Raw genomic sequence first — 18,936 nt, 5'->3', positions numbered from 1 at the left:
GCAGCTCATTTAGGGCAGCTTGTTCACTTTTGGTCCCCTTCACATCACCTCCATCTTTACATCAGAGAGTCTATACGAGGAGTAAAATCCAGCAGGTTCTGGAGAACCGGTAATGGAAATTTTGAGTAATTCAGAGAACCGGCAAATGCCACCTCTGGCTGGCCCCAAAGTGGGGAGGGAAGCATCCTTCCCCTGCCATGGCCACAAAGCCACACCATGGCCACCAAGCCACGCCCACAGAAACGGTAGTGAAAAAAATTGGATTTCACCACTGCCTTATTCTACAGGTGTCCAGCCTTGGCAAATTTAAGACTTGTGGACTTCAATTTCCAAAATCCTAGGCCAGTCCAGATCACACGATCCCCTTCTGCGCCTGGCTGACAAGCAAAGCCAATGGGGAAGCCAGATTCACTTAACAACCAAGCTACCAACTGAAGAACTGCAGTGATTCCTTTCCCAGCTGTGGCAAGCCTGGTTGTAAAATGGGGGGAAAGCACATTTAGCATCTTTGCTTAGCAACAGAACCTCTGGGCTTAATTGTGGTTGTGGGTCAGGGACTTCCTCTGGAAGACCCCCAAGGTGCCTCCAGATCGAACAGCCGTTTGTCTGGAGTGGGAGAGAGCAGCGGTGGCGAATCTTCTTTGGTTTGCATGCCAACAGCAGGCGTGTGCATGTGCTAGTGTGCACGTATGTGCCCACACCCAGTCTTGGGTTGCTAGCCGGTATGGGCCACACTGTGCACCGGTAGCAAAAATGGAGCAGTGTGCACAGCTTTGTGACGCCAGCATCTACATGTGTGCCCCAGTGAGATTTTCCTTGTGTGCCTGCGCAGGAAGCATGCGGAGAAGCAAAAAAACCTCTGAAATCTCATGCGTGCGCATCTTCGCATAAGATTTTGCTTCCTGCGTAGGCACACAAGGAAAATCTCACTGGGGCGCACAGGCATGCACACCGGCAATGCAGAGCTGCACACATATCATTCTGGTAATGGCAGTAAGTAGCAACCCCCACCTTCCCACACCCATTCTCTCCCCCCACGCATGCGTACCCCAGACATACAGCCCCCGCGCATGCGCTCAATCCTCCCCATCCCCAGGCATGAGCACAGGCCTCACTGACACCTGGGACAGTGAAAAAACGGCTTCCCTGAAGCCTCCGGAATGCCAAAAACAGCACAAGAGGCAAACCAGAAGTCTGTTTTTCCCAACTTCCAGTTTGCCCATTGGGCATTTTTCTGCACTCGGAGGCCTCAGGAAAGCTTCCCCGAAGCCTCCAGAGGGCAAAGCGGCTTCCCCCAAGGCTGAACACTAGCCGGCTGGCGTGTGCTGGAGCGGACATGGAGCAACGCCTCGCGTGCTCTCTTCAGTTTGGCTTCTTGTGCTACCTGTGGCCCTCTGCCATAGGGTCACCATCACGGGTATAGATTCTCCTGCTTGAATAGGACTAGATGACCTCCAAGGTCCCTGCAACTCTGCTATTCTATCTTCTGCAGCCATTATTCTGTGTCCTAAGACACTTCAACTTCAACTCTTTGCTGGGTGAGGAGTTCTGGGAGTTGAAGTCCACAAGTCTTAAAGTTGCCAAGGGTGGAGACCCCTGTTTGAAGTCATTCTGGAGGGAGGAAGGAACTCCATCATGTAGAAGAGACCCCTGCTGGCCCGATTCTAGTGTATTGTTGGTCTGAATGAACAATAAATGAGGCAGATATTGTGTTATCAGATCTTTGGTACTTCCTTTGAACTTTCTCCTTTGCCACCTGCCAGAGTAACAAATAAAAAATGAAAGTGCCATTTGTTTAACACCCTTTCAAAGCACAAGGCAGGCATATTGGCTTAACTCTTGGCAGTCTATTTCCTTTACCTTCCCCACTGAACAGAATGTTGTCAATAAGTTATATAAAGGCCTCAGAACGCCCTATGTCAACAGATTTGGTGCACAACAGCAGGAATCCGGATTTGGCAGGGCAAGAGGAGGGCAGCAAAAGAAAGATACAGCTAAAGAAAAGTGAGGGGCGACAACCTGAGAGCAGACTTCCAACACTAGAGGGGCTGCCAGAAGGAAAAGGAGGCTGACCCGTTTTTCCAAAGCAGTGCAAGAAGCAATGGGGGGAGACTAACCAAGGAGAGAAGCAGTCTGGAATTAAGGAGGAATTTCCTGCCAGTTAGAACAATTAATCAGCAGAACAACTTCAGCTTCCCTGAACCCTCCAGAGTGCAAAAAGCAGCACAACAGCAAACCAGAAGTGCATATTCTGAATTTCCAGTTTGTCCATTGGGAGGTTTTTTGCAGCAATAGGGAAGTTTCCCAAAAGCGTCTGGAGGGTGAAACAGCCTTCCCCTGACCATCACGTGCACGTGTGCTGGAGCTGAGACAAATGTGCCAGCGACAGGGCAGCATCTTGTGTGGCCTACGATATGGCTCCATGTGCCACCTGTGGGTGTATAGGGCAGTGATGGCGAACCTTTTTCTGCTCAGGTGCCAAAAGCATGCAGTGTGTCCACCCACACCCATAATGCAATGCCCGTGTTGTTTCCGGTTGGCCTACAGGGCCATTTCCCCCCCCCCCAGGCTTCGGGAATCTGTTGTGAGGCCTGTGCGCATGCGCGGGGCAACGGGGAGGGGGGCTTGTGCGCATGAGCGGGATGAGGGCTGGGGGTGGGCACAAGTGCACACACCCTTTTAGCACATGAGCCAAAAAAGGCTCACCGTCCCTGTTCTAGTCCAACCCGCTGTCTAAGCAGGAGACCTTGTACTATTCTGGACCAATGGCTGTCCGGTCTCTTCTTAGAAGCCTCCAGTGATGGGGCACCCACAATTTCTGGAGGCATTGATTAATTGTCCTCACTGTTGGGAAGTTTCTTCTTAGTTCCCGGTTGCTTCCCTTCTTGGTTAATATCCACCCATTGCTTCTTCTCCTGCCCTCACGTGCTCTGGAGAATAGCTGGAGAATAGTTTCACTCCATCTTCTTTGGGGCAGCCCCTCAAATGTTGAAAGACTGCTAAATGCCACCTTATGGAAAGAACAAAAATGGCCGAAAGTCAGCTGGCCAGTGCGCCCATGCACGCTGGAGCTGACATAAGGCAACATGGCTCTGTGTGACACCTGTGGCATCCACGGCGTAGGTTCGCCATCTTGGGACTACATTATCTCCAAGTTCCCTTCCAAGTCCGTTGTTCTGTATTCTGTAATAAAACCCAAAGTTGGATATAAATGGAAAGATAAGGGATAAATGGGCCCTGCTTTGTTCTCCTGATGCTCCTGTTGCTATGGTGCTGCACAGTACTTTCATGAAAGCGAGAGGAGAAGACGGCTGGCCGACCCAGGAGTCGTGCTGCAAATGTTAAAGGACATCTCGAGATTCCAGCTTTTCTGAAACAGGAGGATGAAGCAGCTTTGCTTGGGGCAAAAATGCCCGGGTTTGCTTCCCATGAGGTTGAAGATTCCCTGGATACCCTTTATGGGCTTTTTGCGGAAAAAGCTGGTGATTGATGGATGTGCCTAAGAAGAGATGGGCTACTGGTAGGAGAGATGTTTGTTCATAACCTTTCTATGGGGTGAAGAGGTATCCAATCCATTGACATAGGTAGTCCTCCACCTACAGCCATTCGAAGCTAGAATTGCACAGAGGAAAACGACTTACAATCAGTCCTCGCACTTACGACCATGGTCACGTGATCCAAATTTGGGCACTTGGCAACTGGCATGTATTTATGATCACAGCAGTGCCTTGGAGTCACGTGACTGAGATTATCATGAGAAGGCATAACTTAGTCTCTTTTGGCTTAGAATGTGGTACAAATGGTTTGCTACAATGATTTGTTATCTGTGCCCGAGGCTTACACCATCGTGTGAACACTAGCCCAAGGCTTGTCCTAAAGCTTTGGTGTCTAGAGATGCTTTGGGCTTATTAAACAACCAAAATTTAACAATTTTCCCCCTTTTCTTTTGTCTTTTGCAGGTTTCTCATGAATTTGCCATTAATTTTAATCCCACCAACCCTTTTTGCCTTGGTAAGTGCATCGACAGTGGCTTGAAAGCAATACAGTATATTTTCTGAGTGATCTTCCACGATAATAAAATAATTCCCTTTTGACCATGAAATGAAGTTTCCTTGATAAATCAAACTAAATCACCATCAAAAGGCAGGATCATATTTTTTCTTTCCCTGACCCCCAAGGCAAGCTTAGATAAACATAAAATGGAGGTGGGGGTGGAATAACCATGTATTTCAGTCTCTATGACAAAAATTAAAAGAAATAGAAACAAAGAGCCACTAGCTTCCTCAAAAGCCTTGGGGTGTTTTTTTAAAAACATCTGTGAGCCTATTTCATCTAAGCTCCAACAACATCGGAGACAATGATTGGATTGAACTGTAGCCCACTGAATGCATCAAAGTTGGCCAAGTATAGCAGCCAAAGACTTTGAACCCTAATATCTAGGTTGATGCAATATCCTGGCCTGTCAATTAGATGAAATTATGAATTATTGTATGAATTCTCTCAGCCTCTGGCGGAATAAACAGTATGAGTGGATAGACAATAGAAAGAGGCACCATTACTTTGCCTCAGCACTTTTCATTTTAACAGTTTAAAAGCATGAGAATGCGAATAGATAGATAGATACTTCTTTAGTGGTAAGATAAGAACCACGGTGAGACAGTGGTTAGAGTGAGGTACTGCAGGCTACTTCTGCTGACGACTGGCTGCCTCCAATTTGGCAGTTCGATTCTCACCGACTCAAAGTTGACTCAGCCTTCCATCCTTCCAAGGTGGGTAAAATGAGGACCCAAATTGTTGGAGGGGGGCCAATGTGCTGACTCTTTAAAACCGCTTAGAGAGGTGTTGGGGTGCGGCTGGTAGCAGATCCCACCTGAGAGGCTGGTGAGGACTTGGTCCCAGAGGTAGAAATTTAGCCAGGACACCCATAACCTCCCATCAGTGATGAGGAAGAAGAGGAGTCTATACTTACGGGACTGTCTTCTGCCTCGTGAATCCTAGCGACTGGTTAAGTCCCACAGAATTGCCCTACTCCAGACCCTGTTAGCTAGGCAATGTTGCCTGGTGGGGCCGAGGGAGGAGAGCCTTCTCTGTGGCAACCCCGGACCTTTGGAACCAGCTCCCCCGATATTTGCACTGCTCCCAACCTCCTGGCCTTTCGTAAATCTTTGAAAACTAATGTGTGCCATCTCAAGCTTAGGGCCGTTGGGCATGGATACTCTGCTCCGGCCATGAGTGTAAATAGAATGAATGTGATTGATTGTGTTTTATAATAGGGGTTTTAGATAAATTGGATTGTGATTTTTAGATAAATTTAGATATTTTAATTACTGGATTTCTTATGTTTTTGTATTATTCCTGTTGTAAGCTGCCCTGAGTCTGTGGGCAGCATAGAAATCTAATAAGTAAGTAAGAAAGTAAGTAAGTAAGTAAGTAATAAAGCAAGCAAGCAAGAAAGCAAGACAGCAAGCAAGCAAGAGCTCACAGAGCTGCCAAAAGGCCAGAATGGTTCCTCAGGAGGAGGTCTCCTTAGGAGTAAGACTTGGGGCTAATTGGCCACTCCCTGAGCCTATTTAAGGGATGAGGTACAGGCAGCACTTTGCAGGAAACGTTTATTTATATGCCTTCGTGTTTGGACTTCCGAAGCATCTGCTCATTTCTTGTTCTTGGTATTCTTCCTGCAAAGAGCCTCTAGGCATTTTGCCAACCCTTGTAAGCTTCCTGATATTGCCAAGACTTGTTTGCTCACACTGTATGTATGTATGTATGTATGTATGTATGTATGTATGTATGTATGTATGTATGTATGTATGTATGTGGTTTGTTGGCTGCCCAGCTCCTTACAGACTCTGGGCAGCCAGCAACAATATAAAAAAAGCAATATAAAAAACAATGAAACAATTTCAAGAAGCCTTAATTAAAACATTCATCCATTCAGTGGGGATTAGATGGAACCATTCACTGGCTCCAGGTCTGCTGGAAAAGCCATGTTTTTATGGCCTTTCGGGAGGCCAGGAGGGTGGGGATCGTGCAGATCTCAGGGGGAGTTGATTCCATAAAGCCAGAGCTGCCATAGAAGAGGCCCTCCCACGTGGCCTTGCCAGTCGGCATTGCTTGGCTGAAGGAACCATGAGAAGACCAACTCTGTGGGCCCTGATCAGCTGCTGGGAGGTATGTGGCATAATGCGGCCCCATACATAATCTGGTCCTAAGTCATTTAGGGCTTTAAAGGTAATAACCAACACCTTGAACTGTGACCGGACACCTATTGGTAGTCAATGCCACACCCAAAGTGTTGATGTAACCACAACAGCTCGTGCAGCTGCGTTTTGGATCTGCCTTTTTGATTAAGTATTTCCTGGACTCATGTTGGCTGTTTATGAAGTTGACTTAAAAGCTGCTGTTCAACAAAGACTGATTTAAACTGCATTTTTGATTGACAACTACTGGAAAGCTCATTAGTAGTCTTTAATTTAGTAAATGAAAGTTTGGACAGAATTTGTGCGTGTTGTATTCTTTGTGAGCCATAGTTTGCCCACTTTGGAGGGCTGTAAAGCACTATATAAGCCTAAGTGCTATTGCTATTGCTAACTGTGTTCCATGGACCTTGAGGTATAACCATATTAGCCACTGAGTTGAGACAACGCAGTGGCTCCCTTGGCTAGGAAGCCGAGATGAGCACTAAGGTGGACACGACTAGTCAGGAGAAACTTTACCTTTACTTGAGAAGCACAGGATTGCAGATGGTCCTTGACTTATGATGATAATGAAGCAAATCTGAGTTTACAGCCTTTTTGTTGTTGTGGCAGTTATTAAGTGAACAGTCGCAAATCAACTGCCATGTCATTAAATGAACCTCTGGTTTGCTCTGTGCCCAAGTTGCCAAAAGCCAGAAGCAAACGGCAGTTTCATTCTGGAACATCAAAACTTCAGGACTTGGTAAGTACCCCTGTGAAGGTTTGTTAGAACTTCTAAGAGTGGCTATGTCGTAAGTCGAGGACTACCTGTATCAAACCAGGATGTAGTTTGTTTCAGTGCGGGTGCCATTGGGAGTAGCCTCCTTCATGCTGCCTTTCTCTTCTCCGTCTTCTCAAGGAGTGGAAGGCATCGTCCAGGCCTACTCCAGTTGCCTGCCTCACATTCGCTTTTACGGACCAACCAACTTCTCCCCCATCATTAACCACGTGGCTCGGTTCGCGGCCCAAGCCACCCAGCAGGAATCTGCCAGCGTAAGTTCTCTTCCGTCCTCTTTTGCCTCCCTGGCTTGGATCCTAATAAAGGAGAATATTTGTAGCTCAGGTGTTGAATTGAGGCCACCTTGGTGCTCTCTGAGCTTGTTCAGTTTCTTATAGACGTTTGATTACCCAAAATAGGTATAGCATCATCAGTGCTGGAAGGATGTGACGTTGTAAGCACTGATGACATTGCCCACTTTGGATAATGAAACGTCCTGGAACAAAACTGTTCTGTCTGGGCGGGTCAATGAACAGAAATAAAGCCCACACATGCTTCAAACATTGATTATGGCAAAAGTATTATTGGTAAAAACAGATTTAGGCAAGAGACTAGTTAACTTTAAAGCATCTCATGCTGGAAACATTCCCAGCTAATGAGCAGAAGACAAGCCAGGCTGCGAGCCAAGAGTCATTAATCTCAGTCCTTGAGGCGATTTCTGGCAGTTTGACCAAACTTCAGGGAAAATCAGCAGCACATGAAATTGGCATGAATAAGAAGTCTGCGAAAGCAGAAAGTTCTTTCAGCTTCGATTCATCAACCACCATGATGATAAGCGTTTGCATGCTCCCTTTCTTCCAGCCTGTCCCTTATATACCCTCAAGGTGTGGCCAAGTGTCCCATAGATCTATTAGGCCAAGAGCCCCTTCTTCTCAGATACTCCTGTCTGGACCTAGTTCTCCTGACTCTTGCATCTAATAGGGGGTCCTGCTCCTCTAATTCCCCATCGTCCTCTGACTCACTCAATCTCATGACTGGGGGTGCTACAGTCTTGAGTGGTTCCTTAGTCTCTAACTCCCCTTCCCTCTCACTTTCGGACTCAGATGGCAAGACTTTCAAGCAAGTGACTAGAACAGTGGTCTGTAACCTTAAACAGTCAAAGAGCCATTTGGAAACATGGGGACCCACAAAATCTGGGTAAGCGGGGTCAACTAGACATCACTCTCACCCACTCACATGATGCCCCTCCAGCCACGCCTAACCAGGTTTTGTGTCTCCCAGTGTTTTCTGTGGGACATTGGTCTATCTCGCTGATTTTTCTCTTCCTCCCCTCCCTTCCTTTCTTTCTCTCCTCCTTGTCTCGTTTCCCTCTTTTCCTTCTCTCATTCTCTCCCTCCAGCTCTCATTTCTCTCTCTCCCCCCCTTCTCTCTCATTTCTTTTCCCCACTCTTTCTCTCCCTCCATCATTTTTCTCCCCTTTATCATTTCTCTCTCTCTCATTTTGTTTTTCTCTCCTTTTTCCTCTCGGTTTTTTTCTTTTTCTCTCCCTTTCTCTCTCTCATTTGTTTTTCTTTTTTCCTCTCTCTCTCTCTCCCCTCCATGTCTGTGTCTCTTACCCCTCAGCACGCTCTCTTTGGGGCTCTTTGCTACTCCTTTTCTTTCTTCTTGGCAACTTTTCAAAAATCTGGCCTGGCTGAGGAGTGAGTGCGACCCACACTGGCAGTTTCCTCCTCCTTCTCCTCCTCGACCCCCTGGCCAGCTGCTGTGCATGAGAGGGGATACCCTCAAGTGAGTGGCCGGTCTTGGCCAAAGTGCAGTGAAGGCACGCAGAGCTCACAGGTTGACCGGCTGATGGTTGAGCATCTTTGGTGAGGGTGCTATAGCTTTCTCTGAGCAGGGCAGTAGGAAAAGGAGGCTGACCCCACTGAACCTTGCATGCCCACCTATGTTCCCTCTAACGCATGCAGCGCGCTGGGGCGCGGGGAAAAACCAAGCTCAGCCCAGAGTTTTCCATGCTAGCGCAAGGGAGCCGGCACCCTGTGAGCTCTAAGCCCTGCCTCGCTTCTCCGGCTCTGTCGCTGCGTGCCGCATCTTCGGGGGTCCTTGACGTCAGCGGGCCCCTTTGCTGCGGGAGTGGGGGGGCGCACATGCAAGCCCCTTGCCTCCACTGCCTCCTCTTCCACCGCCCCGCTGCCTGAGCCCATTTACAAGGGGCTGGTGGAAGATCCGATGTGGCTTTTACTCTTTTTCTCCCCTACCTTTAGCAAAAGCGACATCAGGTCTTCCACCAGCCCCTTGTAAATAGGCTCAGGCAGCAGGGCGATGGAAGAGGAGGCGGTGGAGGCAAGAGGCTTGCACACACACACACATACACCCATGGCACAAGGCGAGCATGGCGGTGACAGCAACCACCCGATCGCTGTGAAGGAGTCTCAAAAGCAAGTGAGAGAAAGGGAGAGAAAAAGAAAAAAGAAACGGAGAGGAAAAAGGAGAGAAAACAGAATGAGAGAGAGAGAAATGATAAAGGGGAGAAAAATGATGGAGGGAGAGAAAGAGAGTGGGGAAAAGAAATGAGAGAGAAGGGGAAGAGGGAGAGAGAAATGAGAGCTGGAGGGCCTGGAAGATTGCCCCCCCCTCCTCCGTTTTGAAAGGGAGAATCCAGCAGTCAAAAGAGATGTGAGCTGATCATTGTGAGTGCTGAGACAATGGGAGGAGTTGTGAAACTTCGGAGAGGGGGGTGGAGGTTGGAGAGGGAGGACGAAGCTTTGGGGAGGGAGGATGAAAAGGCAGGAGGCACTGGAGCCGAGTGCCTGGCAGAACGTTTCTTCCCCACCCCCCCATTTCCCTCCAACACGGCTGCCCCCCCCCCCCATTTTGGAGCTAATGGAATCTGCTCCGGGACGATCCTTCCTTTATTTATTTATTGGACAAGTGTGATTGGACACACAAGGGAGGAGAAATAAACAAATGAGAGAGTGAAGGGGGAGAGAGGGAGAGGACGCAGGAATGAGAGAGACCTGGAAGGAGAGAATGAGAGAGAGAGAAAAGAGAAAGAAAGAAAAGAGAAAGAGAGAAATGGAGAGGAAGGAAGGAAGGAAGGAAGGAGAAATGGAGGAAGGAGGAAGAATGAAATGAATGGAGGGAAAGAGGGTGGAAGCACTTTTTTTGGGGGGGTGGGTGTAATTTTTTCTCTCTCAACATACATTCAAACAATACAACGTACCATCTAATTTCCCATGAATAAGATGCAGTATTTTCTTAGTAACTAATATCAATCATCCCAAAAGTTGCAAAAATTCTTTTTTCTAATTTTGTCATCCAGTTACATACATTTTCTTTTAGTTAAATTCCCTCCTTAATGTTCCTTCAAAAAGTACACCAATTATATTTCTAACTTATGCCAAAGTGCTAAATTCAATTCCATTTATGCATTAATCCAAATCAGTATTACCTACTGCATATCTTATTATAATCAATACTTCTAACTTTATTAAAACAGATCAGCAATTCCTAAATTCATATCTAAATAGAAAAATAGAAGTTAAAAAAAGAGCAAACAAAACAATACTCCAAGCTTAATCAACCCTTCTCAAACTCCAATTTCTTCAATCTGAGCAGAACTTTGATCCAAATCCTTTTCTTTTTTATTTTTTGTATCCCCTTTTAATCCCCTTTTCCATTTTATTCTTTCTATTCTTCCTTCTAGGAAGAAAGGATTTTGTTAGAAAAAAAAGGGGTTATTGGATCAAACTTTGGACACTTAACAAGTTAGTTATGATGGTGGCCATGTCCCAGGGTTATGTGAACATCTTTTGGGATGTTCAAGCAGCTGCAGGGATTCACTTAACGACTGTGGCAAAAAAGGTGGTAAAGTGAGGCAGAACTCACTTAATAACCGTCTTACTCAGGAGATAGAAACGTTGGCCTCATTGGTTCATTTACTGACCGTTCAAAGTCTCAAAGGCCATGAAAAAAGTGACTTATGCCCCTTTTCCACACTTATGACCTTCGCAGCAGCCCAATGATCAGAGGGTCAAAACTTTGCTGCCGTTTCATTTTTATGACCATTGCTGTGTGTCCTGAGGTCATGTGACCCCCTTTTGTTTCTAACCGATCCATGCCTAGGCATGGAAATGTGCAGCTCAGACATTATAGTTTTCTGCTCACACCAAAAAAAAATTAGAGGGAACACTGATGCCCACCCCAGGGATCAGGCTTGGAGAAAGCTGCAGTGCCCTTGCCAAAGATGCTTACCCCATCTACCGGTCAACCTACCCACTCTGCATGCCTTTGTTGTACTATAGCCCAGCCCGGCTGCTCATTTGAGGAGGGTATCTCTGCTCTTGTGTGCCCTCCTAGCTCTGCAACAGCCGGCCAAGGGGACACGTGAGGGCTGGTCCCCCTTTCCATCGTACCCTCCTCCTGGATCCCATTCCCACACCGTCAGCCCTCGTGTTAGCAAGGTTAGCACTGGTCAAGGCTGGGTTGGGCCGGTGTGCTGGGGTGGAGAGCAGGTCACGCGACCAGGTTGGAAGGAAGCTGCAGGAGAGGAGTCAAAGAGCTACATGAGCTCAGGAGCCGTGGGTTGCCGACACCTGGACTAGCTGCTGAAGCAAGTCAGAAGCCTCCATTCTCGAGCTTAAATGTTTGCATGTCTGCTCTCTCATCCAGCCCAAAGCATGCTTTGCATTTCGTGTACTGCCAGTCTAATTGTGTGTGTGTGTGTGATATTAGTTGTTGTTGACAAATACCTTCCTGATATTGTAAATGGTATAATGCAAATCAAGTGTTTTCTTCTACATGCAACCCATTTGCCTTCATGAAAGAAGGTAAGAAAGCCAGAAAGTGGTCATCCAAAAGTGAGTTAATGCTGCCGTTGCATCTAACGAGTCTAGATTTCCCAACCAAAAATAACAAACTCTGATATAAAAGTGGCTTATAGCTCCCGATTTCTTTCTGTGCTTACTCATGAGCTTGAACTCTGGTGTCTTGTGAAGCCAACTTCATTGAGTCTTGAGAAAATGTATAGAACAAAATTCTGCCTCGGTTGTTACACAGCCATCTCTGTACTCCTTTTAGAGATCCTCGTTCAGATTCACATTGCCTGTAAAAAGCAGCCTTCTGCACAACTGCATCCCTGTAATCACCTGCACTATTGGGGGGGGGGGGAGAGGGAGATGTTCTCATCGTCCAGATGAATCTAATCAGGATCCGATTCAATTCACATTTCATTTAGACTCCTTGTGACATCCTTTGAAGGAAGGAGCAGAGTCTTCTGCCTGCCTCACAAATCAGATTAAAACTGCCTGGCGCCTCAGTTGGATGATGGTGATTAAAAGGAAGTGTCTAAAATGCTCTGAGTGGGAATAGGTGCCTCCCCTCGTCAATCCCGAGCCAGGCCCTGACTCTCAAGAAAGACATATTTAAACATGTTTGATGATCTTTGCTCTCCTGGCGACTTCTAATATCACATGAATTCGCCACCATCCAGTCAGAGCAGAAGTTTCTTGGACAAGAAACAAAACAGCCTCGAGGAAAAAGAGAAAGTCCAGCTGCCTTTTGAAAAAGCCCCTTCAGGACCACCATGACCTGGAGGGCTGAGAATCGCCATGGACACATGGTTGTCTTAAGTGCACAGGTCTTAGAAGTTGCCAAATTTGCTCTCCTACAGATGAACTGGGGCTTCTGATTTTTCTTCCCCGCTTTCCCTCCCCAGCAATATTTCATCCTGCTGATCATCACCGATGGGGTCATCAGCGACATGGATGAGACACGTCACGCTGTCGTAAAGGCTTCCCGGCTGCCCATGTCCATCATCATCATCGGGGTTGGAAATGCAGACTTCGCTGCCATGGAGTTTCTGGATGCCGACAATCGCATGCTCCGGTCGTACACGGGGGAGGAGGCCGTGCGGGATATTGTCCAGTTTGTACCATTCCGTGAATTCCGCAGTGTAAGTGCAGGAGATTTTCATACTTGCATTAGAGGGAGGGAGGAAAAGGAAAGAAAAGAAGGAAGGGAGGGAAGGAAAAACAGAAGACAGGGAAGGAAAGAAAAGGAAGGAAAGGGAGGGAGGGAGGAAGGAAGGAAAGAAAAGAAGGGGGGAAGGAAGGAAAAGAAAAAATGGAAGAAGTCCAGAGATGGGCTTCACATAATTTAATAACTGGTTCACCTAGAATTGGAAATATGAGCATGCGCACGCCTAATGCACATGCGCAGTGTCAAAAACACAGTGATTGCATAGGACAGGGTAGCTTTGCTCACGCACACACCTTGCACACACATGCGCTGCATCAAAAACACGGTCACTTTATGTTCTGCTCCTGGGTCTGCGATAAAAGTCCAAGCCCCGAAAAATCACTTCTTAGAAATAAAACTCATTTTTCTTTTCAAACAAGCAGGATACATGAATTGCAATGCAGAGTTCAGTAAAACACATTTGGAAACCGGGCTGGGATCTGGAAAGTGTGCCACAATGCAGTCCTTAAACATTCCTAGATAACTCACTGCTAATGAATCCAAGCATAGTCAGAAGCTCCCTGCCAACTTTTGTGAACCCAGAGAGAGAGTCTGGAATGTCTTGGGAGGCAAAGACCAGGATTTTTAAGTTTTCTTTTCAGGCACATCACAGTTTCTCAGCTCTTCCATGTAACGGACGCTGCAAGGCCCCACTTCTAGCCATTCTTCGATACCGTGGGCTGATCCATGTGTCTTCCCGATATGCCTTCCCCAGGATCTGACAGGGACCAGCTTCCCATTGTCGCATCATCCCCCTCTGGCTCTCCCCAGTCGCTCTCTGTCCCACTCTCGCACTCAGCTTCCTCTGACCCTGGGTACCCTGAGGTTCATCCTCTTCAGAATCAGGCAGGATCTGAGGTGGACAAGGCGCACTCACAACACTGTACAGGACGGGGGAGCCTCGCTTGCTCGTGCACCTTGCACACATGCACACTGCTTCAAAGTCGTGGCAGCTGTCAATGTTCCCTCTAATTTTTTTTCTGTGTGGGCGAAAAAGTATAGTGTCTGAGCGGCAGTCCCTTTGGGACTGGGCAGCATAGAAAATAAATAAATAAATAAACAAACAAACAAATAAATAATTAAGAAAGAAAGAAAAAAATTCCCTTCTTTTTTATTAAAAGAAATTAATAATAAAACAAAACCAAAATCTATTACTATTATTACTATCTTCTCCTCTTTTTCCATCCCTGTCTCCTCCCCCCTTGTGTGTGTGTATGTGAACTCTTGAACCATTTCCAATAACAGGTGAGCTATTGGAAATGGTTCAAGAGTTCACACACACACACACACACACACACACACACAAACACAAACAGCTGGGATTTTTTTGTTTTGTTATTATTTGGGTGTTTTTTACCATATGCTTTAAATCAAGTCATTTCTCTCTCTTTCTCATTCTCTCTCCCCCTCTTGCTCTCTCTCTTTTTCTCACTTTCTCTGTCCCTCTCTTTCTATCTCTCTCCCCCTTTCTCTCTCTCTCTCTGTTTTCTTTCTCTCTCTATTGCTTTCTCTCTCTCTCTTGCTTTCTTTCTCTTCTCTCTCTTGCTATCTCTCTCTCCCCCCTCTTTCTCTCTCTCACTTCTCCCGCGGCGGTGGCTGCAGCTTCTCCTCCTCCTCCACTTCTGCGCTCCCAGCCAGAGGGCTGCGACAGAGGGTTTTCTCCACGCGCTTCGGGAATGCCCGCCCCACCCCTCTCGCAGCCCCTTCGCTGGGAGCACTTTCCTCCCGAGCTTTCAACAAGTGGGCTGCAGTAGAGGCAGGGAGGCGTTCCCTAAGAACTCGGAGAAAGCGCTCTTGAAGCCCCCTCGCTGAAAGAGAGAGAGGGAGAAGGAGAGAGAAATCTCCTTCTCCCTCTCTTTCAGCGAGGGGGCTGCGACAGCGCTTTCTCCGAGTTCTTTGGGAACGCCGCGGCTCCCTTTCCTTTTACTGCCGGCCCCCCCCCCCCCGTGGGCTGGCAGGGGGATGGGGAACGCGCACCCGTGGAAAAGGGTGCGCGTGGGGATATTTGGGGGTGCGTGCCTGCTCACGGGCGCAGCTTACGGGGAACGCTGGCGGCTGTATAGGATGGGATAATGTCTGGGCAGACGGGGGGGGGGCAGCCACTGCCAGTAACTACCAGTTCACTGGAACCGCTGAATCCCACCCCTGCCCTTGTCTCGAATTGTATAGGACAGGGATGGTGAACCTTTTTTGGTTCGCGTGCCAAAAGTGGGTGTGGGTGTTCTAGCACGCGTGCACATGCCAACACCCCTTTCCTTCCCCCCCACATGCATGCACAACACACGCAAGCTACTCCCGTCCATGCGCACAGGCCTCACTAAAGCCAACCAAACCGGCAAACCAGAAGTTAGAAAAAATGCCCTTCCTGTTTGCCCCATTGTGCTGTTTTTTGCACTCTGGGTCTTCAGGAAGCTTCCCTGAACCCCAAAAAACAGCAAAACGTGCAAACCAGGAATGTGTTTTCCCAACTTCCAGTTCGTCTGTTCAATGGGGAGGGGGTTTGCACTTTGGGGCTTCAGGGAAGCTTCCCTGAAATGTCAGGAGGGCAAAACAGCCTTTCCCAAGGCTGAAAATTAGCTGGCCCGCCCGCATGTGTGCTGGAACTGACATAAGGCAAGTTCTCAGATGCCCTCTAAAATGGCTCTGCATGTCACCTGTGGCTTGTGTGCCATAGGTTCGACATCACAGGTCTTGGATATCCTGTCTGAGCAGAGGACACGGCATTGAGACCTTCAAGGTCCCTCTGATCTATTCTGATTGATTGAATGACCATGGTTGAGGCAGAGTTTCATGTTATCTTCCGTTTCCCTCCAAGACGGGGGTTCCAAAGTCCCCTTCCTCAGATATGCAGACCAGCCTTTTGTCACTCTGGCTTTCTTGTTGTTTCAGGCACCCAAAGAAACGTTAGCCAAGGCCGTGTTGGCAGAACTCCCACAGCAAGTGGTCCAATACTTCAAGCACCAGAATTTGGCACCCCTCAACTCAGAACCCACTTAGAAGTCAAGCTGTTTGCTCCTGGCCTGCATGTATCCCACATCCATTGGTGTCAGAAGATTGCATGTCTCCCGTGGTTCCCAATGACTTTCTGCTTAACTGATTTTCATTTAATCAAAAGGAGCAAGACGCCAGGTTCCTTCCAAAGGCAACTTGCAGTTTTGTGAGAAGTTTGGGGATCTGCATTCAAGAATCCTGGAAGGAAACAACTCACCGTGGCCAATACGAGATATTCCTTGATTCTACAAGTCAACTTTGAAGTACCCGAATGTTCTTTGTATGAGTTTTTTGTGGAACGAGAGGACCTTTTTACAGTCACAACTTAACTGTCTCCAAATGTGAAGTTCTCAAAATCTCATTGTCCAAAGAAACGTGGATCGCTCTTCAATATGTTGCAACTTGTACTTGTGCTCTATACGTTCATTTTTATACCATGTACACATGATTATTTGTTATACTCGGGTGAATAAAGGACCCTGAACTCTTCACTTGAAGCCTGCTGTGATTTGAGTCCTCCTGCAGCTTCTTTGAACCAAATCCCCTCCAGGTGAGTTACAGCTCAACTCCCCATCAGGGTTGCATCAAATACCTGTGAAGGACTCCAAGTGGGTGCTTAACATTTTCCATAGAGGGATGGAAGGGACCTTTGGAGGTCATCTAGTCCAACCCTCTGGCAGAAGACCTTATTGCATCCCAGGCAAATGGTTGTCCAGTCTCTTCTTAAAACCTTCAGATACTGGTATGGTCAACACTGCTTCATATATAGCCCAGTACAGATAATCCTCGATGTACGGCCACAACTGAAGCCAAGATGAAGCTGCTAAGTGAAACAACCACTAAGTGAATTCTGCCCCTCACCATGACCATTCCTACCAGAGTTATTCAGTGAATCACTGCAGTTGCTAAGTTAGTCACACAACCTTGGGTACTGGTGATGAGTGTAATTCTGGCCCTGGGCTCAGGTTGCTGCTGCTTAATGCCAGGTCGGTGGTAAATAAAGCTCTCCTCATCCGGGATTTAATCCTGGATGAGGAGGCCAACCTGGCATGGATTACTGAAACCTGGCTGGGCCCAGAGGGAGGAGTTCCTCTCTCTGAAATTTGGCCAGCCGGGTTTCAGATATGGCATCAACCTCGACCCCAGGGAAGGGGGGGGGTGGCTATTATAGCCAGGGAGAGCCTTTGCCTACCTGGACTTATTGCTCCAGAGATTGCGGGTTGCGAGTCTCTCTTGATGAAGTTGGACTTAGGGGTTCAGGTGGGCTTGTTTCTCACGTACCTGCCTCCCAGCTGCGTGTCAAAAGCCCTGCCTGTGCTACTTGAGGAGGTAGCCGGGTTGGCGGTGGAGTTCCCCGGACTTATTGTCTTAGGGGACTTCAACCTGCCATCACTCGGCGAAGCCTCTGGACTGGCACAGGAGTTCATGGCCACCATGACAGCCATGGACCTGACTCAAGTAATACAGGGTCCGACTCACGAGGGAGGACACGCACCCGACATGGTATTCCTCTCTGAGCAATTGAGTAATGGTCTGAGACTAAGGGGCTTAGAAGTATTGCCTTTGTCATGGTCAGACCATTTTCTACTACGGCTTGACTTCCTGGCTCCAATCCTTCCCCGCAGGGAGGCGGAATCAATTAAGATGTTCCGCCCCAGACACCTGATGGACCCAGAGGGCTTTCAGACGGCGCTTGGGATTATTCCAGATGCACCCGTCCACAGTTCGGCGGAGTCTCTTGCGGAGGCCTGGAACAAGGCTGCAGCGGAGGCTCTTGATCGGATTGCGCCTTTGCTAGACCACGTAGAGCTCCATGGTTCAACGAGGAGCTCCGGGAGTTGAAACGCCAGAAGAGAAGTCTAGAGAAGTGATGGAGGAAGAGTAAGTCTGAATCCGATCGAACACTTGTAAGAGCTTTTATTAAGACTTACAAAGTGGTGCTCAAGGCGGCAAGATGCGCATATTATGCCGCCTTGATTGCATCAGCGGAATCCCCCCCGGCAGCTCTGTTTAGGGTGACCCGCTCCCTTCTCAACCAGAGGGGAGCTGGGGAGCCCTTGCAGAGTAGTGCCGAGGATTTTAACACATTTTTCGCTGATAAAATCGCTCAGATCCGGGCGGACCTCGACTCCAATTGAAAAACAGAGTCGACTGACAATGAGTCAGTCAAGGTGACTGGGGCACGTACTTGTCCACCTGTCTGGGAAGAGTTTGATCTGGTGACACCTGATGAAGTGGACAAGGCCATTGGAGCTGTGAGTTCTGCCACCTGTTTACTGGATCCGTGTCCCTCCTGGCTGGTTTTGGCCAGCAGGGAGGTGACACGGAGCTGGGTCCAGGAGATTGTCAACGCTTCCTTGGGGAGGGGATCCTTTCCAACACCCTATAAAGAGGCGCTCGTGCGCCCCCTCCTCAAGAAGCCTTCCCTGGACCCAGCCGTACTCAATAACTATCGTCCAGTCTCCAACCTTCCCTTTATGGGGAAGGTTGTTGAGAAGGTGGTGGCACTCCAGCTCCAACGGTTCTTGGAAGAAGCCGATTATCTAGGTCCCCAGCAGTCGGGTTTCAGGCCCGGTTACAGCACGGAAATTGCTTTGGTCGCGTTGATGGATGATCTCTGGTGGGCCCAGGACAGGGATTTATCCTCTGTCCTGGTGCTTCTTGACCTTTCAGCGGCTTTCAATACCATCAACCATGGTATACTTCTGCACCGGCTGGAGGGGTTGGGGGTGGGAGGCACTGTTCTCCAGTGGTTCCCCTCCTACCTCTCCGGTCGGTCGCAGTCGGTGTTAGTGGGGGGCCAGAGGTCGACCCCGAGGTCTCTCCCTTGTGGGGTGCCCCAGGGGTCGGTCCTCTCCCCCCTGGTATTTAATATCTACATGAAGATATTCCAAGGGCATGGGGTGAGGTATCATCAGTACGCTGATGATACCCAGCTTTACATCTCCACCCCATGTCCAGTCAACGAAGCAGTGG

The 18,936-nt window shown here is 48.2% G+C and overlaps 1 protein-coding gene across 2 annotated transcripts in view; it reads left to right on the top strand.

The window, feature by feature from the left end:
* The window catches only part of CPNE2 (copine 2), a 267,144-nt gene extending 250,693 nt beyond the window's left edge, over positions 1-16,451 (top strand). For both annotated transcript variants that reach the window (XM_070760761.1, XM_070760762.1), the window contains 4 exons: positions 3,960-4,011; positions 7,093-7,226; positions 12,668-12,904; positions 15,859-16,451. In XM_070760761.1, the coding sequence (XP_070616862.1) occupies positions 3,960-4,011; positions 7,093-7,226; positions 12,668-12,904; positions 15,859-15,966 (531 nt within the window). In that variant the 3' untranslated portion in view covers positions 15,967-16,451. The remainder of the gene's footprint in view (positions 1-3,959; positions 4,012-7,092; positions 7,227-12,667; positions 12,905-15,858) is intronic.
* The last annotated feature ends 2,485 nt before the right edge of the window (positions 16,452-18,936 follow it).

Source organism: Erythrolamprus reginae, chromosome 9, assembly GCF_031021105.1.
Source record: "Erythrolamprus reginae isolate rEryReg1 chromosome 9, rEryReg1.hap1, whole genome shotgun sequence".
Lineage (NCBI taxonomy): Eukaryota > Metazoa > Chordata > Lepidosauria > Squamata > Dipsadidae > Erythrolamprus > Erythrolamprus reginae.
The sequence above is the reverse complement of the archived record's forward strand: the minus strand, read 5'-3'. Positions and strand labels throughout refer to the sequence as shown.